The sequence below is a fragment of the Lissotriton helveticus genome, chromosome 2_1, assembly GCF_964261635.1.
Source record: "Lissotriton helveticus chromosome 2_1, aLisHel1.1, whole genome shotgun sequence".
Taxonomy (NCBI): domain Eukaryota; kingdom Metazoa; phylum Chordata; class Amphibia; order Caudata; family Salamandridae; genus Lissotriton; species Lissotriton helveticus.
This window is the reverse complement of record NC_136059.1, coordinates 892,818,291-892,841,286: the sequence shown is the minus strand read 5'-3', so window position 1 is coordinate 892,841,286 and position 22,996 is coordinate 892,818,291. Positions and strand designations below refer to the sequence as shown.

Here is a 22,996-nt window from a genome sequence, read left to right as displayed (position 1 = left end):
ATATGATAAGGTCAAACAGCACTGGTACATGAATATGTCGCTTCCGGTCAAAGCACAGTAGGATGCAAATAGGCTGACGCTGCGAAGGGGAGCGCAGGAGGGTGCCAGGTTGTAGTTGCCAGTACAGCGGGGCGTCTGGCCTACCTGCTGGGGTTTAGCCTGCAAGCACAAGACGGATTGGGCTGAGGCACGGCTTGCCTGCTCTGGGCAAAATATCCGAGCAGGCAGACGGAACCACGCTGCTCAATACAGATAAAGATCCCTGCCGGCCGCGTGGAACGAGGGAGAGGAGGGGGAGGGGGGCCACGCCCCCAACCAGATGGCACTCTGCATGCAATTAAGAGCGAGTGCTGAGCGGAGCAATACTGTAGTTAGGCGCTGCTGCCTCGGGACTACACGGAAGTGACCATAGGGCCAACAACCAAAGGAAGTCATGAAAACAACTGCAATGCCCAACCTAAACCAATCACGAGGGGCGGGAGAAATTACACGGAGGTGAAGCCAATATACAAATTACTTTAAGTCTCGCTGAGACAGCGCATGCACTGCCAAACACGAGACCTAAAAAAATTACTTTAGGGATTACCATAGGTAATTTTAATCACTTTACTTATTTTTATCCCAATCTACCATTGCCATCCCTAGGGACATTAAGAGAGAAATAGGGGGAATGCAAGAGGCCATACAGGCTATTTTGTTATTTTGGATAAAAAGATCTCTGTAAGGGATCAGTCAGGACGCCAGTCAGCTATTGCACCCCCACCCCCATCTGATGGGGAGCTGGTCCCAATGGTGAAAAATGCTACCTCTGTGGGTGAAGGATCCTGTATCTTATAAAGGGATGCCATGCAAATATGGGCTCATTCCTTTCTGCAGCTTTAAAACTACTGGCTGACCACTTACAAGTGTAGAAATATAAATATATATATATATATATATATATATATATATATATATATATATATATATATATATATATATATATATATATATATATATATATATATATACACACATAGATTGCATACTTACTTGGTATTAAAAAAGTTTCAAGACCTGAGAGTAAGAGAGAAAACCCTCTCTTACTCATCCACACTGAGAACTGTCTCAAAGAACACAGCACAGGAAACATTTACCACATCAATTTCTCAATGAAATCATTCATTGCAAGGAAGTGATGAACTTGTCGCTACCTCACTGCACAGCAGGCAAAGCCCTACCGGCCATAATCCTCCTTGTGCATCTTTCAATTACCTCAAACAGTCATATTGACAGATATTTTCTTTGTAGTGGGGGCACCAGTTAGCTCTTGATACGTCAGGTTATGACAATCCCACTTCAGTCACAACCTTGGCAGAACTTTGAAGACAATTAGGGCGTACTTATGTGGGTAACACAGATTTCTTTTATTTATTGGTAAAGTACTAAACACAAGGTGAACTTCCTCCATCACATGGAAAATAATTGTGGAAAATTCTGACAGGGGTTTCTTATTCAATGTTTTTTTTTCTCCTCACATCAGCAGATCATCTGTTTCTGACCATCATTAAGTCTGGCTCGTTGGATAATCTTTCAGAATATTTCATTATTAATCAGAGCTACTATCTACTATACTGATTAATTCTGATGAATTATGTGGTATATACTCACAATGTCAGTTTTCTATGATCTACGTCAATTGTTACTCTTTTTTCAAAATGTGGGTTTCAGTTTATTAGTGGTAGGATCAGTGGCTATATTTTGAAAGCTTTTAAAAATTAGTTGCCTAGATCTCACACTTGAATACTGCCTCGCCACCTACACCTCCTGTGAGTTTGTCTTTATATTAAGTTATGAAGTACTGGAATGGTTAGAGTGCACCATTATACCCAAAGGATCCTTTGGCACTGGCCAGTAACAGGCTGGTAACCTGAATGTATAGCGAACATGGATGATGTGAAGATTATGTTCATGATTTAAGAAAAGGCAATGGATATTTTTTTAAATCCCATGGGGAAAATGATATACATGGAGGAAACTAAAAATAGAAAGTCTTGCTACCTTCCCTCTGTTGCCAAACAAAGGACATTACCAGGAAATATTTCTTGATTAGCTAAAGAGACCAACTGGGAAGATAACTACGTAATGCCCTGATGGAAAAGGACGACTTTTGTCCAAAAGGACAAATGTACTATGCACAAACCCTTGAAAATAGCCTGGGTACAAACATTATACATTCAGAACATACTAGTTGACTGGCCATAAAAACTTATGTGCATGATACTAACAAGGACCCTTGGTCACAATGAAGGAATTTTGTTCAAAGAAAACGGATGCAATTCACATGGTCATGAACATACAGTTAAAAGATGATTCTATGCATATATGGGACACCATTTTCCAGTTGTGTGCATTTAGTAAAAACCCAATGCATACTGAATTCATATTCCCACCTCGCCATAGTTGAAATAATTTGACTACAATTGTATAGTACTTTTTTTGCAAAATAAAAAACTGGACAGAATTATGATGGCCTAAATTATCGAGTGACCTTACAGGAACACAACTAGTGAAAAGATCAAAACAGCAGTATGAAAGGAGAAAACCTATGCACCACAAATCAACAGTGCCCAGAGATTCTGGATAGTCTGATCGAGGATAAGGCACTTCTAAGGAAGGCTAGTCTCTCCTGCCTCTAGTCCAGATAATACTTTTGGTCCCTCATGCCCACCAGTCACTCAGCCCTTTGCCCAACTCCCTAATACAGAAAGAGGCCTGCCAGAGATCGCACTGCCTAATGGCCACAGACACAGCTGTGATAGACTAAAAACCTGGCTCTTTATTTAAAACCATATAATGTAGGTTTTTCAGTTTACTATTAGTCACAGTGTTTAGTGCCCAGAAGTCACGTTGGTTGTTTTTAATACACTTTAATATTTGTGGACATAATATCAAATGAGGAACACAAGCATGTTTTCTTAGTGTTCATATGCCATTAGTAATTCATTGTCTGTTTTATTCATTATCCCTCGTGCATTTGGTGAAGTGCCCTTTTAGGTCGAGCCTGGCAGTGCATGCGCTGCTCTGCACGGCATGCTATAATAAGGTAGGGAGTTGAAGCTCTGCCCACTCCACCCACATTTTTCATTGGCTTTGGTCATTTTCCAATGTAAACTGTGGCTGTTCATTGGTCAAAAGGCTCAGTAGTCCCTCCTTAGTACCGCCATTTCTCGTTTTGTAACCTCCCATGGCGACACCCGCTGTTACATGTGTTGTTGCTCGGTAGGCTTGAATTACAGTCTCCCAGCACTATTTTCTCAAATAGATTCGTTCTGCCCTACGAACTCTCCTAACAATTTTTTTTCTTTTATAGCACACATTTGCAATGCAATAGGTATTGTCTCTACAAGAGTTTAAGCTATTTACGTTGTAAATGACAATGCCTTTTATTTATCTGTTTTATAAACAACACAAGTAAAAGGAATTGTCATTTACAATGCCAATAGCTCAAACTCTCAAATGCGAGACCTGTTGCATTGCAAATGCTTGTTTATATACCATGCTTGCTCCCTGTGTGCAAGGTAGAGGTTAAAATATAAATTGATTTATAGACCCTTTGGGTTGTACGAGCATCACTGAAAACAACTAGGTATATACATAACACGTGGCAGTGGTTCAAATGATGCAATAATTGTGTAATGCAACATAAGACTGCTGAACTTAGCCAGACTAAATAACTGTATACAATATATGCATGGAGAGATAGTGACCCAATATTGTTTTAGGTTTATCACCGGCGGAGATAGGATTACCAAAGTAACAAATTTGTTATACAAATGTAAGAGTCTAAATACTAAACTGCTCTTTGTTACCAAACATAAAAATTAAAACAACATGAAAACTGAAAGAAGACATTTATTGAATCAAAGTCAATATTTTCCTATTAATATCTACAAGCCAACACTAAACTGACTTTATTCAAGAATGGACACAATGTACAAAAAATGTATTTTTTGTTATAAAAATATGTTTTTTTTGTTCTGGCTACCGCTTTGATGAATATAAGATAAACCAGCTTTCCATGGTGTAACTTGAGTGACAACCTAAGTCAAAATCAAATCCAAAATATTTTTGCAAAGAAAATCATAACGGATAATGTTGGGTAGGAATATGAAATGTATCAAAATTATAGGGTAGTGCTCAGGAGAATTGCTAGCTAATACTGTAAGAGATATAAATTAGTACCATTATTCTTTAATTCCAAGTAGCATAGATATGCAAGGCTATTATTGCCTGCCAAATTTTCCCTTTCCTTTATATTACGGTCTTCAAATATACTTAAAAGATAACATAGTTGTGTTGAATTTAACACTGACAGTCTCGAACTGGTGAGAAATATTTACTTTTCTCTGTCAGTCATAAACCATGAATTTCAGCTCAATTAGGAAATTCCTATATTTCACAATGGCAGAGGACAGCAGAGAGCGAGAAATCATACAAATCTTAACTGATAGTTGGCATCCATATTCATTGAAAAGACTGGTATCAGTATCATTTGAGCCCCATTTGTAGTAAGCAGAACGCTTTCTAAACAGAATGAGAAACTGTTGAAAATGGCACTCAATTACAGATGACTTTTGCCAGCTTAATACTGACAAATCAAAATTTGGAACACCCCTAACGTTTAATGGATACTTGAATACAGTGCAAGATTAAAACACAATTTCTACAACCAGTGAAAGGAAAACATGCTTCAGAACCTGAGCAAAATGCTTTTTACCATCTAGGTAAAAAGTCACCCTGTATACTTGCTTCCCTTCCTCCCCCCGATGGCGTCAGTCGCCAGTTTTACAAAGTTGCCGTTTTGTTTGCAACTTGGCCGCTTAACATTTAGTACACAAAAACATGGCAACTGTTCAAGAGGCCTATAGACTTTAGTTAATAATGCAGGCAGTTCGACATGCTGCTACTGGAGAGGTTAACCTAAAACTAGGCAAAATAAATCAAACCTAAGCAGCAAACAAGATGGTGTTTCTTTTAAACGGACAGAAGCACAAACACACGACACTTTTTGCACATTACTGCACTGGTTTACAATCTTGAGGTCAGAGCTTTCAAAATAAATATACTTAACATTTACAACAGAATGCCTTACTGATGCAAGCTTTTCATTATTACTTGTCTTTATTATTGTGTCAAGACCAGTTGGAATATTAAACTAAAAGGATAATCTCTATTGCAGCTAAATTACAAGTCTTATTTTTGCTGTTTTTGTTGATTTTTTTTCAGTTGACATGGGTGCAGCAGCCAAACCTTTCATCATCACAAGCATCACCAGGCTGGCAGCCACTAGCGCTTTATTTTTTTTTCCTTGGCACCAAGTAGGCAGCTGCCACACAAAGGCAATGCAGGCGAGCCATCGACTCTGCTGACATTCCAAGAACAAAAGTACCATTGTGCTTGCAGGAACCCAGCCCTTTAAAAATGTTATGAAGAAAGAAAAAAAGATCAATTGGGAGCTTGCTCATCCCGAAGTCACGAGGGTAAATGGATGTGTGGAAATTCGAAAAAAGCAAAGGAAATGTTGTGCTATTGCAAAAAAGATCACATTAGTCCGACCTTTTGCACATAGACAATAATTTAAAAAAATCTATTTCCTTAGTTCGTAGTTCTGGCGGAGGCCATACATGCGTGCACCACTGGAAGGCACAGCCGGACAGCGGCGTCCTCGCGACAGAGTAGCACATGCTGGACTGCGGCAATCATAAGGACAACGAGCCATTGGCATCTCTCTTTCTCTCTCGTTCATCATGAAGAACACAAAGCAGTCAGTGAGGCAAAAACGGAGGGACACAGGAGATGATACAATACAAGTCACAAGAACCTGTGGGAAGAGGAAAAAGACACAATTAAAGGAGGCAAGCATCGCATACTTGTGGATATACATCAGCTTGCTGACAAGACTTCTTTCCCATTTTGTTTCATATTGTTACTCTAATGAAACACTTGTTCAAAGCTGTGTAAATTGGACTTTTTACAATATTTGCACAATCATGCCAGATTGGTCTACTACAGTCCTCTCAGCGGTCTCATCATGGATACATCCTATAACATCACCCATCTCATTTCCTACTGGATTTCTGCTGCCCTCTCACTGGTGGATGGAATCTGGGGATTCACCTTTGTGCACATATTCAACTTCATAGTCACCACCCTCCTCCCCCTCCTCAACATTAGAAAGACGCAAGCTCAGATTCCGTCCAATTTGGGCAAGATCCTGATCAGCAGCTCCATGATGAGCAGGCGCAAGTACTCTACCAGCCGCCTCGTTAGTTGTAACATTGCTACCAGTGTTCGCTTGAACTCTCCCGTTTATCCACTCATAACCTTCACCAAGCAGAACCGGCAAACAAATAGATTCCTTCTTTAAATCCATGCATAGCTTCACACTTCCCATCACCCTAAAAATAACTGTCTAGCCCTGCCATGCGACCCGATGGTACATGATTCGGGCCCTTTTCCGTCCTAACAATCGTTTGCTGGGATGTTCTTACACTGGAACAACTGTCACTAACTGTCAGAATCCACTTGATTACCGAGAAGAGCTCATTGCCATACTTGAGACTGCACGGCAGGAAGAGATTTAATTCAGAATTTGGACCTACTCCCAGAAGTTCCCTTCTTAACCCCCTTCACCCCATACTTTGAGCCAGTTTGCTTTGTGATTTTATCCAAGGCTGCTGCAACAAGGTACGGATGGCGAGTGGTTGCTTTCTGCCCCGTGTAAGTATTCACAGGTCCTTATACTAACCTCATCACACCTAGGATCATGAAGGATGTCCAAGAAAATCCTCTCCTTTAGGAGGGGTTATTTATCTAGAAGATGCACTTTGCTGCTCCAATTTTTTACACCCATGCAAGCCAGTTTAGGTAGCACTGGGTTCTTTCCATTGCATCACTAACAACTATCTGCATTTGTAGAGACATCAGCATAGTTGTGATGCACTAACTCATATCAGCACATTCAATTAGGCCCCCAGCACGGCTGTCTTCATCTTTTCTTCTTCTTTCAGAGTTCACCTACTTTCACCTGTGTAACTGAGACTGTTCAGTTTCAACTGAAGTAATCTTATTACATCATGAGGTTTCACTTTAAGTAAATCACTTCTAATCTGAAAAGCTTACCTTTTATGGGAAACGGACTCTGCATAACATTTTAAACGATAATACCCAAAAGTCTGTTCTAGCAAGAGAATGTCACCACTTTGCAACACAAACAACGGAAACCAGAAATTTTACAGACCCCAACACAGATCGGGGCCATGTAACTTGTCACAAATGCATGCCTGCAATAAGTGGCAATAGTAGGATTGTGATTTGGCCCTTCATTGTTCAATCATCTTTTAAACTGTTAGTATATAATGAAAGTGAAGCATTATGTCATCATAATATTACTCCATATATTTGTATTGATTCAGTGAAGAGATTAGTCCATTCAGAAATGGCATTGTATTGAGTTTAAATGAAGACTGAAAAATAACCTGCAACGGTATTCATTATTACACACTAAAATAATTTTCATATTAGTGACACTGAAACGTATATCTTGTCCCACTATTCAATATTTTTGCCTGGAAGTTATGAGCATAGACAATCATCAGGCTCATTAATCTCCTCAGCTATCTTGCCACATACCTAACTAGAGAGGGAATACCATATTACAGATATAAGAAACTATTATGAAATGACGCATTACTTACAGAGTGTGCTCACTAGGCTATCCTGCCTTGGTATCCACAAGTTGCATCTGGACGTTTCCTGACATGCCACCTCCGTAGCCTCCCTTGGACTGCATTTGGTTCTGAATAGAATTCACCTGTGGGAAATAAAGAGGAAGGGTAAGAAATTAAAATAAAAAAGCAGATCAGGCGAAAGTCACAAGGAAGGAAATGGGGCAGATTCGTCCGCATTTAGCAGAACATTCGATTCTGCTGTCAACCTAGATTTGTGCTGCTCCCCTCAAAATTCAATTCTCGGCTCAATGGCAGCGAGACTGCACACTACAGCATGTTTGTGTTGTAGACTGACAGCCGAATTATTAGGCTGCAAACCGCAGGGCCGCGAAGGGCCTTTCAGAACCATGATGCAACCCCATCATTCCTTCGTGTACTTTCTATTTAGACGCATCAATTACATTTGCTGTTGGATCGTGTAGAACAGGAATGCAGCCAGAAATTTAAATTGTGTTTTTAAAAGGCAGTCAGAATAGCCATTTGCTTAGTGAAACAATGCACAGTTCTCCACTAAATCAGAAAACAAAGACCGCAATTGTTGAAGCGGGACAACAGCTCTTATGAAACCGTGCTTCTAGTATTGGGAAACAATGGGCTGACAGAGAAAGGAACAACAGTTGGCAGAGCTTTAGCAATAGGTTCCAAGCCTCATAAAGGGTGAATAAACTAGAGACTGCGTGACGTGTAGAACACTCATTCTAGTTAACAAGCACCAGCCATGCCAATCGTTCTAGATCACAAACAGTGCCCTCTTCAGTTACTGATAAGTTTAGGTACTCAGTCAGTACATCATCAAACATGCACTCCGTCACTCATCCACCCATGTGACTCATTCTTACATCTTCCACAATAAAACAAACACAAAGTCAGCAAGACTATGTACGATAAATTAAAAGAATACAAGTTGAAAAGTTGTCAGGCATCTACTTGCAATTAACAAGAAGTAAAACATTAAATATAGCAGCGAGGGGATGTTTTGGAATCGTATTGTGTATCGTGATTAATCGCTTTATCAATCTAAGATGGACGACATATTGCTTTTAACGACGGCAGTCATCGTGGAGCAATAAAACAATGATATACTATGGACAGTACCCTTCGAGGTAGCCAGTCAGTTTAGAAGCAATGGTCATGATGCACTGCAGATGAAATGAGCGCCAAACGAGTTAGTACTGACAAGGAAGCAGCCAGGCGCTCAAAAAATAAAAAAATAAAATACAAAATAAAATAAAAAAATAAAAGAAGGGAAAAAAGGGGATCTGTACAAAGAGAAAGTGCAAAACTAAAGCGACTGATGCACAGGACGTGGCACTGACATGCACGCAGCATAAGGCAGATGTGTACACGTGATAAAGCAAAATGCCATCACTCAGAGGGTAATAGAACCATGGCTGAAGTAGGCTGTAATGGATGGAACCGAAATGTGAATCACCCTCAAACAGTCGAATGGCTGAAGAGGACGGCCCCATGGTCCCCCTATGTATGGATGTGTATGCATTCATTTTTATGGATTTGTTGGAAATGACCATGCTGGCAGACAACTAAATTGTTAGGTGGTGTAGTAAGGGCTGGGCCTTGTTGCGCACATGTTAAGTTAGCATAGGCTTATTAGAAGTTTAAACGCCATTTTACCTTTTTGCCGCTTTTGCACACGATACTGCATATAACTGTTGTAAGTTAGGCTGTGTATAATGCTTCACATGAGAATGGCTTGTTTTGAGCATCCCTAGACGTACATCGTGACTCTAGTCTGCACACCGAGTTCTAAAGCCTCCAAGGTAATCATAACAAGGTAGCTGTTCGGGCTGACCGGCTCACATTTTTAGCCATAACATAAATGCAGCTGCAGCCAACGTGATTCTGGCGCCTTTAATATCACACTGTAAGAATGATTTCAGGCACTTGGAAGAAGCCCGTTTTTCCAGAGAGCTTTTGCAGATCCTGATGTGATACACTTCTGCTGATCTTAGCAGTATGGGGTCCCCCGCACAAGCCTAGGAGACCTGCTATATTTTATTAAAACATAATTCCTACCAGGGAGGGTGAATTACTAGGCGCTATTGGACCTATTTTCACCATCATTGTAATATGATTTCTCCTTTTGTGTTTTATGGAATTGTAACAATGCTGATCATATTATTTCTAATCATATGTCTGCTTTTGTCAGCAAAAATACCGCATCTTAGACCACGTCGTTAAAATAGATATTTTAACCTTTCCTGTGTCTCTTTTACTTCTGTTGTGGACTGGTATGAGAGTATAATGAAAGAGTGTTCTTGCTTCCCACCATTCCTGAGTATAACCTAAGTCGCATGTTCTGGGTTGTCTAATCATTGGTTCCTTGCTATAGGACGAAGAACTAATGTGACACTAATGCCAGTTGGTTAGGGTTTCTAGGCACTAAGGTGAGTTTTTTGGTACACCACAATTCACTGAGGTCCTGGGTTTCTGTGCCCAGTCCTGTGTAGGAGCAGAATCCCTGCGACATGGCGTACCTAACATTGTGGTCTTATTTTGAGACTCTCGAGTAGTGCTTCTATCAGTCCACGACCCCCTCACTATTGTTTCCGTTGACAGTGGTGACGGATAAACCTGCCTATAGTTATATAGGTCTTTTCAAGCTTGATCATTTTAAACGGTTTCTAGTGGATTATTACCCAGTTGTGCCTCATTACTTTGTACTGTGTTTTTCTCTTCTGTGTCATAATGGGTGACGTTGAAATCCCGCAGCATAGTCGGTTGGCGGTTCGCAATCATTTGCAGGCTTATAACGTCCCCTTGGAAGGCATGGCAGTCATTTTTGTTGTAAGTGCTGATTGGGCTCACCCGTTTGAGCTCTTCTACTCATGGGTTACGTTTACCGCGGTGAATGCAGATAGCAATACCTTTCATTTTTATAATCACACTGCTGTGCCTACGGAGTACACTCCATATAGGACGCAGGAGATAAAGATTTCTGTTTGGCAGCACCGAATTTGGTTTAATGGTGCCCTCCCCCACTCTTTAACAGCGGTGAGATTAGGAACTTTGTCCATTCCAGGTGCTTCTTTGGCTGTTTTGGCTGGCTTTACACCGCACCCCCGAGCCGGAACGGCTCCCGTTGCTGAAGTGAGGACCCTTTGTACCTCTGCTGTAGCGGGTTTAAGGGCCTTAGTTCATTACACAACACGTAACATACAGGGTGGGGCCCCTAGTGTTGCGGTGCATCCAGTTGGGCCGAACGGGTTGAAGCTTAGTCCCGTTATGGTTAATGCGGTTATGGGCAGGCGTCCCAGGATAAGGATGAAATGCCTTTTTCGCTTGCCGACTGGAGGCAGTATTTCCTAATATAACTCCAGTGGAGAAACACAGGATTCTTACAATTAGTCTGCAGAAAGACTTACAGATAGATTCATCAAAGTCCCGTTTTGCGAGTCTGTAATAGCGATTATTAAGGAATCGCTATTACAGACTCGCAAAACGGGATTCATGTACAAATCGCAATTTATTTTGCGATTCCTACAGCTTCCTTATTGGCGAATAGCTAATTGCTAATCGCAAATAAGGAATAACTCCCCATTCATTCCTATGGGCCTAAAGGCCCATAGGAATGAATGGGAAGACATATCAATGTGCGAATCGCTATTAGCGATTCGCATTTTGAGTTTGCGATTTCAAGGGTGCAGGGGTGTCCAAAGGACACCCTATTGCACCCCTGAAATGATATTAGACGCTGGTGTTACGCACACACATGTCCCAAGGACATGTGTGTGTGTAACATACAACTTGGAAAAATGCACTTAAGTGCATTTTTCTAAGTTTCCGCTATTTACCACGAGGATTGACTTCGTGGTAAATAGCGGCCCAAAATTGCGAATGCGCAATTTTTAAATGTTTCATGAATTGCATTTAAGGAATCTCAAATAGAGATTCCTTAAATGCAATTCCTCGCAAAATTGCGAATTCTATAATAGCGATTTTTGCATTTGGGATGATGAATCCCAAATGCAAAAATTGCGCTCGCAAAGGGCCAGGTTCTCAGAATCTGGCCCTTTGCGAGACGATTTTACGTTGATGAATCTGACCGTTAGTGACTGACTGTGCCACATGGGGTATGATTTTTGCTGCAGTCTATATGAGGTGCTTCGGAACACCGTCAATGGCTGTCCTAACCTCCGTCATTAAACGTATTCAAGATGAGCACAGGCCGGAGGCGGCCGTTGAATTGGTTGTGAGACTCATTGGAGTGTTTGACGCAGTTTCCGATCTCGTCCTTGCTAATGTTAAGGGAGATGCGGTAAGCTTCCAGGTGTCCAACGCTTTGCGCGAGGTCCCCGATGCAGAGAAACCCCGTCAGTTGCTGAAAACATTATTACGGTAGCATAGAAGACCATTGGCCGTAATAGTTTAGGTGTTAAGCCTTTTGCCACACAAAAGCAAAAGCAAACTCAGGCGACGAAATCTGACCAAGACGATCGCCCATCTGTTCCCGAAACAGAATTGGACTAAGAATAAAAAACAGGGGAAAAAGCAACAGAAACAGCAGGTCGCGTCCCGCCTTGCCAATACCTGGGTCTACTTTGTGCACTTATGAATTGCGCGACCGCGCAATGATTAAGTCACCTGATCGTTTTCAGGTTCCTGATCAACGTTCTCCTCGTTCTTTGCAGGATTCATCGGTCTCACCCACCGGTGAAGGAGACAGCGGCAGAGGAAGGGGTGCGAAACAAGAGCAACCCAGCAAGACAGACGGTAAAGGCAAGCAGGACGACTCTCCACATCAGAGGCCCCAGTTTCAGAAAAAGAAAGTTGCTACTTTAACAGCGAGATATGCCACAGATAGTGAGATTGCAGCTTCGGAATCTGACATGGGCGCCGACGCTGTTGGACGCGGCGGAGATTACCATAGTGCGAGAGGGGCTGCGTCCACTACTGAAGGTGACAGCGACTGACACATATGTTGTAGTTGAGACAGCCGACACGAGAGTGGCTCGCCCAGAGACTTTTTGAGATTGTCCTTTTAATTGAAGGTGACATACAACGTACTATAAAAGGGGTATTTTGGGAGAATCTAACTACTACTTATGACATTTTGTTGGCGGAGGTCTATTGGCCCCCACCTTTTGTTTTAGCAGCTCCGCGAGGGGAGGAGGTAATCCTCCCTAGTTTCGCGCACACAGTGCCGAAGGAGCAGGCTCCGCAATTTACAGAAGATTGGGCTCATGTGCTTTCACCGGCTTTGTACCGTACTCACTGTGGATGGGACAACTTTTCCCCCAGACATGAGATACTATTGCAGTCTAGCCCACAGCCTCAACCCCAATACCCAATGCGACGTGAAGCGAAAGCTTACATGGTAGGAATCCTTGAGCAATTGGAATATCAAGGTGTAATTGAAATATTTGTGTCTCCGATGAATAACCCTCTTTTTACTGTGACCAAGCCTGATGGCTCGTACCGTTTGGTATTTGATTACCGGCACTTAAACTCCCATTGTCATACATGCGCTGTACAGAATACTCACAGATCTGCTCTAGTGGATAGTCTCATACGCGAAAGGTTTAGGACCACACTTGACATATCCAATGGGTTTTAAACCCATAATCTGTCCTCTATTAGAAGTCAATGGACAGCTTTTACAAGTGGTGGCAAACAAAGCCAGTTTCGACGCTTGGCTATGGGCTACAAGAACAGTCCAGGCGTCTTTGCCGCCCGCATAGTCTCTCTTTTGGAGAGACTCGACACAGATGCCTGTTCATATGTGGATGACATTTATCTCACAGACGAGTTATGGCCACATCTATGACACGTTGACCGCATAATTTGCTGTTTTGCGGATTTTGGCTATAAATTCAACTTTGCAAAAAGTCACATTGCAGAGTACACAGTGTTGTTCCTGGGCTACAAGCTCAACAATGAAGGTCGAGGTTTAGCACCTCACTTCCTGGAGAAATGCGCACAGCTGCGCGCTACCTCAACACTAAAAAAACGACAGTCTTTACTGCGCTTTTTGAATTTCGGGCGTACTTACATTTCTGATTATGCCCAGCGTATCAAGTCTCTTTACGCTTTGGTACAACCTACTTTCGCCAAATCTTGCTGGCTGCCTACTCATTCGGCCATATGGCAATCCTTGCAGGCAGATCTACTGGAATCTAAATTCTGGTTGTTACTCGGTATCCTGCCTTGGTGGCAGTGACGAAATCCAGTGCACCTAATTTGAAGGCTTTGCACACACGGTGGATACAATGGGCCACGTCCTTGACATCTCCGGACATACGTTCATTTTTAATTCCTCTTTGCAGACTCAGGAGTTTTTGCAGTATGAATTAGTTAATCCTGCTCCCCAGACAATTCGGCCACTAGAGGATTTCCAATGTATCATTTACAGTGACGGTTCAGCGCAACTGGCTACGGATTCAAGACACGCCTATTTTTCGGCCTGCGCAATAGTGGTTGGTACTATAGTGGATGGTGAATTCAAGTCCGATGTCGTGCATAGACAAACATTAGGGGACTGTACCACCCAATTGGCAGAGCCTCGTGCTCTGATGCTTGCATTTGAGTAGGCAGATCCTAGTGTGACTACTCTTGTTGTAAGTGACTCTTACTACTGCAGGGATGTGTAATTCCTATAGCTCAACGCACAGGACATATTGTTTGGGGTCAATGGCAACAAGTTTTCATGTGTATTCTGTCCTTGGGACAAGTAGGCCCACCCCCTGCAGCAAAAACCCTCTGGCTGCCAGTTTGCAGTACCACATTATGGATCAGGGAAGGTCTCTGTCTGCAGTTAAGGTAATAGTTTTTGTCCATATGTTAATGCCGTTTAAACTTGTATTTATGGTTCATTAATTGAAAGCTTTTATTATTAGAGGGAACTCTCGAAGTAAATGTTGTAAGCGCTTACAGCACTACTGACAGTGGTTCCATTTTTATTCCAGTATAAAAATGTGTACACACGTTTTCAAAGTTTAGCAATATGAGGCTATGTATAATGCTCACAGAATGCCCTCTGATTTGATGCAAATATTTGCAGATGCTTGAAAGCAAGATTGAATATGCTACTTACCAGTATGCATCTGTTCTTGGCATGTAGGGCTGCTGACATTCATATCTATTGCATAGATCGCCGCCTAGTGTTGGGTCCGGATGATTGCACATTGTTGTCCTGGAAGAGTCTTCGAAGTATCACGAGATAAGTGGCTCCTCCCCTGGACTACAGTGCGCATGGGCATCGACTCCATCCCCAGATTGTTTTTAGCCATTGTGGCAAAGATGGAGTGTAATAGTGTAAGCGATGGCCATGCTAAGAGTAAGTGTTAAAAAGTCTGCAGCCGCAACAGGCACCGGGGAGGAGGGCGGGCGATATGAATGTCAGCAGCCCTACATGCCAAGAACAGATGCATACTGGTAAGTAGCATATTCAGTTCGAGGCATGTGGGCTGCTGAATTCATATCTATAGCATAGAATACATAGCAGTCCCTCCATTAACGGCGGCCGCCTGTGCCAGCTGCAGAAGTCTGGAAAAGCGTTTTAAGAACAGCCTGCCCTACAGCTGCCTGCTGCTTGGAGTGCACATCTACACAGTAATGTTTAGTAAATGTGTGTGGTGTAGACCATGTGGCTGCTCTACAAATATCTTCCAAAGGGATATTACCAAGGAAAGCCATAGAGGCCCCCAACTTTCGGGTGGAGTGGGCTCTTGGAGGGACCGTTAAAGTGCGCTTAGCCTTGTGGTAGCAAATCTGAATGCACTTAACGATCCACCTGGCTATACCTGCTTTGGAAATGGGGTTGCCTTTGTGCTGGGCTGAGAAGGCAACAAAGAGTTGTTGTGTTTTCCTAAAGTCTTCGGTCCTATCGATGTAGTACATCAAGGCTCGTTTGACATCAAGAGTGTGGAGCATTCTTTCGGCAACTGTTTCTGGGTTTTGAAAGAATGCGGGCAGTTCAATGGTCTGATTGACATGGAACTGCGAAACCACTTTAGGAAGAAATTTAGGGTTAGTGCGCAGCACCACCCTGTTGGAGTGAATTTGAATGAATGGCTCTTGTACAGTGAGCGCCTGTAGCTCACTAACACGTCGCAGAAACGTAATGGCAATGAGAAAAGCCACTTTCCATGTCAAGAACTGAATCTCACATGAATGTAGAGGCTCAAAAGGTGGGCCCATCAACCTGGTGAGGACCACATTGAGGTTCCATACAGGAGCTGGCGGGGTCCTGGGAGGGATGACCCGCTTTAGGCCTTCTAGGAAGGCTTTAATGGCAGGCACTCTGAAAACGGAAAGATGCTGCCTGTTCTGGAGATAAGCCGCTATGGCGGATAAGTGTATCCTGATGGAAGCGTATGCTAGATTGCATTTGTAAAGATGTAACAAATAGCAGATGATGTTGGGAATGGATGCATCTAGCGGGTTGATGTTGTGTGTAGCACAGTAAATGACAAACCACTTCCATTTTGCTGCATAGCAGGCTCTGGTGGTGGGCTTTCTTGCCTCCCGTATGATATCCATGCATTCAGGAGGCAAGTCAAGGTAGCCAAACTCTAAGACTTCAGGAGCCAGATCGCCAGGTTGAGCTGTTGCGGATCTGGATGCTGAATGTCGCCATGGCTTTGCGTCAAAAGCTTGGGCGTGAGGTATAGCCTTTGATGCGGTACCATGGAGAGTTCCAGAAACGTGGTGTACCATGGCTGGCATGCCCACGTTGGAGCAACCAGGATGAGAGTCATCGAGTGTTGCTTTAGCTTTCTTGCCACCAGCGGTATGAGAGGTGCTGGGGGAAAAGCGTACGCAAATCTGCCTGACCAGTTCATCCATATCGCATTGCCTTGCGACTGTGGGTGAGGGAACCTGGCGGTAAAGCTTTGGCATTTTGCGTTTTCCCTTGTGGCGAACAGGTCTATCTGTGGATGACCCCACTGCTGGAAGTACGGGCGGAGTACTGATGGATGTATCTCCCACTCGTGCATCTGGTGGCTGTACCTGCTGAGCAGGTCCGCCATCTGATTGTCTGTGCCTGGGAGGTGTTCCGCCATGAGGCAGATGTTCCACTGAATGGCCCACTTCCACATGCTCTGAGCCAGATGAGACAACTGTGGAGAGTGCGTACCTCCTTGCTTCTGGATGTAGTACATGGCTGTCATGTTGTCCGTCCGGATCAACACGACCTTGTTGCACAGATGTACTTTGAATGCTTTTAGTGCCATGAAGATTGCCATCAGTTCTAGGTAGTTGATGTGCATCTTCTTTTGTTGTATTGTCCATAGTCCCTTCACTGTGTAGTGGAGTACATGAGCTCCCCATCCCTGGAGAGACGCGTCCGCCGTCAGGATGATCTGTGGGACAGGCTCTTGGAACGGTCGGCCCTTGCAAAGGTTGTGTGGATTCCACCAATGCAGTGAGTTGTATGCCCGACCGGTGACCAACACTAGGTCTTTCAACTGTCCCTGAGCCTGATTCCACTGATGCGCTAAGCATTCCTGTAGCGGACGCATATGTAAACTTGCGTGCGGGACTATGAAAATGCAGGAGGCCATCATGCCTATCAACTGCATGAACACTCTCGCAGGAAGCGAGTGTTGCGGCTGGAACTGTTGGATTAGCGACTGGATGTTGGTGATCCGCGCTGAAGTTGGCTGAGCCGTGGCTGCCAGAGTATTGATTGTTGCACCTAGATATTGCCGCACATGGGCTGGCTGAAGGTGCGACTTTGGATAGTTCAGGGAGAAGCCCAGACTGTGAAGAAGGTGAATGGTGTGGGACATGTTGGCGGCGCACTGCTGGGCCGACTTTGCCTGAACCAGCCAGTCGTCCAGATAAGGGTAGACATGGATGTGTTGTCTCCTGAGGTGCGCCGCCACTGTCGCTAGACATTTGGTGAACACTCTGGGGGCCGTGGTCACTCCGAAAGGAAGGACCTTGAATTGATAATGCCGATTTTGAATGGTGAATCTGAGGTATTTTTTGTGTGATGGATGGAGTGGAATGTGGAAGTAAGCATCCTTGAGGTCCAAGGTTGCGAGGAAGTCTCCCTGATTGAGGAGCGGAAGAACCTGCTGCAGCGTTAGCATGTGGAAGTGTTCTGAGAGAATGTACTGGTTTAGGGGCCTGAGGTCCAGAATAGGCCTGAGGGACCGTCCTTCTTTGGGATTAGGAAGTACAGGGAGTACACCCCTGGGCCCTCCTCCACTGGCACGAGCTCTATAGCGCCCTTTTGCAGCATGACGAGAACCTCCTGCTGCAATAAGTGCAAATGCTCTGTGGACATAGGACGGTGTTTTGGTGGTAAGTTGGGTGGAGTGGATGTGAGCTACAAACAATAACCGTACTGGATAAGTTTCCTGACCCACCTGTCTGTGGTGATGGATTTCCAGACTGGCAGGAACTGCTGGAGTCTCCCCCCGACAGGTGTTGAATGGTCGGGGGGCAGTGACAGGGCGTCACTGTTTGTTGGAGGCGGAGAAACGGGAGTTGTTGTTGCCCTTGCCTCTGCCCTTGGCGTTGTTGCCCCGATAACCTCCTCTATTTTGTTTGGGGTAAGAGGATTGCGCCCAACCTTTATTGAATTGTGTTTGCTGGGACATTTGGCCTCTGGAAACACCCTTATTGCCTGAGCGACGAAAAGTGCTCCCCCGAAACTGTTGGGATTGGAGAGCACCCATGGACTTGGCAGTTTCGGTATCCTTTTTTTATTTTTTCCAAGGTGGTATCCACCTCAGGACCAAATAATCTGTCAGGGTTAACTGGCTGGTTGAGGATGGTAGTTTGGATCTCCGGCTTAAATCTAGAGATTCTGAGCCATGCTTGTCGTCTTAACATCACACTGGTGTTAATTGCCCTGGCTGCAGTATCGGCAACGTCCAGTGCACACTTTATTGAAGCGTTGGAGATGAGCTTCCCTTCCTGGATAAGCATCTCTGCAGCCTCCTTATATTGGTCTGGGAGATGTTGCAACAGGGTCTCTAGTGTGTCGTAGTGTGCCCTGTCGTAGCGTGCCAAGAGCGCCTGCGTGTTAGAGATACGCCAGACATTGGCCGCCTGAGCTGCTACTCTCTTTCCCGATGCCTCTAGCACTTTGGACTCTTTGTCCGGGGGAGGAGCTTCACCAATGGTGTGCGAATTCGCCCTCTTGCGGGCATTAGAAACGACCAGGGAGTCCAATGGCAACTGGCCCTTGATGTAGGTGGGATCGCCAGGTGCCGGCCGGTATTTTTTTTCAATTCTAGGGTTGACCACCCTTGCCCGTGTGGGCTCTTTGAAAATGTCCGCAGCATGCTTGAGGACCCCTTTCAGCATTGGGAGGGTTTTCACAGTCTTTTCAGCTGTTGAAAAAGTGTCAGAGGAAGTCCACCTCCACAGGGTCAGCATGGAGTTACAACGTCGTGGTTCTTAGCCGCCCTTTCAATCAAGGCATTGAATGCCGCAGAATCCCCAGTGGGAGACGTTTTGATATTGTATATCTGAGGGTTGAGGGCGGGTTGCTGATCCCCCTGGTCACTTGTGTCCACCCATGCGTCCTGTTGTGCATCAGGATCTGTGTGGGCCGGGAAGCTGTATTCCTCATCTTGATCCCTAGCATCCACGGCATCGGAATAAGTTGGCGAGGGCGTGGCAACTCTTTGAGTCCAAGGAGTCAGTGGTTCGACCAAGACCGGTGAATCAGAAGCAGGCCTTTTGCGCTTCAAAGGAATGGTATACGACTCCAAAGGCGTCGTCGCCGTGATTTTCCGCTTGTAAAGCGTAAGCTTCCCAGTGTCGGCATCGATGAAACGTTCCGACTGTTCCTCCAGCAATGGTGGTCGATGCGTCAAGCCCCCAGCCGGGAGAGTAGGCGTCGACCCCACAGCACTGTGCGTTTTCGCTTCGGGCGCCGCCCGTGGTGCGAAGGCCTTCGGTGCCACCTTCGGCGGCAATGTGAAGAGGAGTTGCGTCGATGACTTGGAGGTGGGGACCGACTGCTTGGGTGCGGAAGGCGTTTTGGGGTCTTCTGCGGAGGCCTTGTCCCTGATACGCTTGAGGGAGTCTGAGACCTGCTTTGTGAAGGAAGCGGACGGCTTTGCCGATACGACAGACGACCTCGGTCCAGCAACGTGGGAAGACTCGAGCGTCGATGACTTGGGCTGGTCGGTCCGAGGCTTGACCGGTTTGGTTTCCTGGGCAAGCGCTTTAGGGGCACCAACCTTTGGCTCGATGCCCTTGCTGGTCTTCGGCTCGACGCCCTTTGCGGCCCTCGGCTCCGCGCCCTTGCTTGGCTACGGCTCGACGCCCGACCCGGACTTCGTCTCGACGCCCTTGCTTGACTGAGTCTGGACGGCCTTCTTGGGCTTCTGCTCGACGCCTTTAGTCTGCTTCGGCTGGACGGATTTCACCGACTTTGCCGGGTCGACAGGCTTCTTCGGCTTGGGCTGTCCCGACACCTCGGAAGACGAGGGTGTCGACGGTGGAGCAGAAGGTTTCGTTTTCGAAGGCGCCTGAACCACCTTAGGTTGTGCGGACACTGAAGGTTTCACTTTCGGTTTCGTTTTCTGTAATGGCGGCTCCGTCGAAGTGTCCGTAGCCGGGCCGGGAGGCGGGGCCGTGGATCTTGGTAGAAGGTCTTGGGTAAGGCCGATAAGCGATCCCTCGACCTGAGCCTTTGTAAGTGTTCGAACGGGGTATAGCTCGTCCTCTGAGCTATCTTCCATGGCCCCATAGGCCTCATCGTCGTCTCCTACCTCGTCGACGACTTCTTGTACGGGTAGGCCTTCGACCTCCACTTGATAGTCGTAGTCGACTTCTTCCGCTGGAGGTGAAATCTGCAGCTGAACGTCGTGTTCGTCTGCTTCCTCGCTGTCGAAGATGTCCACCGGTGCCGGGGCCGACTGCCGGGCCTCCATGCGCGCCACGCGCCGAAGCCGAATCGTTTTCTTCGAACGAAATCTGGAACAAGCCATACAGTTGGCTTCATCGTGGTCCGGCGATAGGCACTTGTTGCACACCGGGTGGACGTCGATGTGTGGGTACTTCGATCCGCACACGGGACACTTCTTGAACGGGCTCCGTTCCATGTCACGTCATCGAGGGTCTTGCTGCGTCGACTGGGCCTCGAGCTCCAAAGAGTCACGCGACTCCCTGGATGTCGAACTCGGAAGGCGAGTCCGAACAGAACCGGGCACCGAACGCAAACAATACCGACGATAAGAGACAAAAAGGCCTTTTGGCCTCGAGAATATTGTCGATTCCGAACTGGAGAGAACGAAAATACATGCGAACCCAATGGCGGAAAAAAACAATCTGGGGATGGAGTCGATGCCCATGCGCACTGTAGTCCAGGGGAGGAGCCACTTATCTCGTGATACTTCGAAGACTCTTCCAGGACAACAATGTGCAATCATCCGGACCCAACACTAGGCGGCGATCTATTCTATAGATATGAATTCAGCAGCCCACATGCCTCGAACTGATGATTCTCTGCTTTCAAAATAAAATGTTCATAAAAAAATGAAAGCAGGAAAAAACATTTAGCTAAACTACTGTAATATTTCAGGTTCCATTTCTTTGTAGCATCATTTAGTTACCTGTTGATGCCTTCTAGTATTTCCCCAAAATAATCCCAATAAAAAAACAGTGTAACCAGTTTCAATAAGATTATGGGAAACAAAAAAAAACAACCATTGACAAAGCCAGTTGTTCTGAAAATGGTGGTCAGCTGTTTTGTTCTGTCAATGTGTGAATTCTTTTGGCATGTTTTTTGTAAAACCTTATTGGTGTGGGAGCTGCTCGGCCTTCCCCATTATAACAAACATTGGCAAAGGCAAAACTTGTTTTTGGTCTCAAAAAGCACACACTGCCACAGTAGTTACAGGCACTGAACAAAACTACTTTGTGTGCTGATATGCTCCTTGTGAAAGAGCACAAGGCTGCCACTCAGTGTAGCCAGCCAATACACAAAGCGAGAGAGAGAAAGAGACAGAGACAGAGACAGGGAGAGAGAGAGAGAATTTTAATAAATGCAAAAGGTCATGGTCAACGACAGACCAAATTAGAGGCTCCATTATTAGAGAAAGTCTCAAAAGTGCACCCATGGTATATGACCTTATATTAAGTGCAGCTATACAGCTTCTTTTGTGAATTCCCAAGAATTTACAGAAGTAGGACAAGCAATAGTACTCCTAGAAAATATATGTTAACTGCATTTTAGCATGAGCAAACATGCATGTGTTGATTTGCTCATGTGAAAATCTGATTGTTTGCAAGTTCACATTTCCCTCCAACCACTTTTTTCCCAACTCTGGAAGAAGGTTTACATCTACCATTGTCAGGAGTAAATTTCCAACATTCCTCAGTATGGGAAAAGATTAGAGAAGAGTTGTTGAAAACCCCTAAAACATGTAAGTTAGTAGGTTTGCACAGGCTCAAAAGGGCATTCTAACCCGGAAACTATTGCTCATCACTACCTTCAGCCCCAGTATGTAGATCTGCGGAAACGTGGCAACATAAGGGGATTGCAAGTATTCATCACTACTATGGTATTAGCCCTGGCATAATCAGAGAGGCTATTTCAGAGCTCTTATATACTGAGATTGCTGCAATCATTTGTCAACCCACTACATGGCACCAAAGAGACAAGTTGATTTTGTTACAGGACAAGTAGATTTATGAAGCAACCTGCCCCATGGACAAGTAGATGCTTTATTAAATTCCACATCCCTGCTACTGTGTTCAATCATACAATGACAATGTAATTTTTGGACTCAAAATGACTATTGTGACTCCAAAGGTCGCACAATAAAACATAAAATAATCTGGGTTTGAGTGGATGAACTTAAAGAACGGCTCCCACTCATGTTCGTAATTCATACTCTTGGTCACCAGCGTGTCGGAGTTCACGCTGTTGGCAACAGTCTTGCCGATGAAGTGGCCAAGACAGCAGTTGCAGCATACTCAGTAGCAGCAGTTACACAATCCAAAAGTAAGTTTGATGATGACATCTTGGCAACTATTGCCGCAACAGAGAAGGGAGGTAATTACCCAAAAGGTTTCCCTTCTAAATATTCTTATAATTTAAGTCCTGATAAAGTTCCTTATGTGAGAATTAACGACGTTGGTGACAGGTTGATTCCCAACGCGGACCGCAGGCAAACTTTGATTACAGCGGCACCGAGGGCATGGCCTCAGCGCATGCCGGCGTGTTGGCTACTGTATCTCTCCTACAACAGCGTTACTGGTGGCACAGATTATACAACCATGTGATTATG

General features: G+C 44.8%; 1 protein-coding gene across 1 annotated transcript in view; it reads right to left on the bottom strand.

Annotated features, from left to right (window-relative positions):
* Positions 1 to 3,876: 3,876 nt before the first annotated feature.
* The window catches only part of CDC42SE2 (CDC42 small effector 2), a 379,165-nt gene continuing 360,045 nt past the window's right edge, over positions 3,877 to 22,996 (bottom strand). Inside the window, exons 4-5 of the mRNA XM_078675617.1 lie at positions 7,740 to 7,855; positions 3,877 to 5,863 (exon numbers count right to left, since the gene is read on the bottom strand). Of these exons, the coding sequence (XP_078531743.1) occupies positions 7,757 to 7,855 (99 nt within the window). The 3' untranslated portion in view covers positions 3,877 to 5,863; positions 7,740 to 7,756. The remainder of the gene's footprint in view (positions 5,864 to 7,739; positions 7,856 to 22,996) is intronic.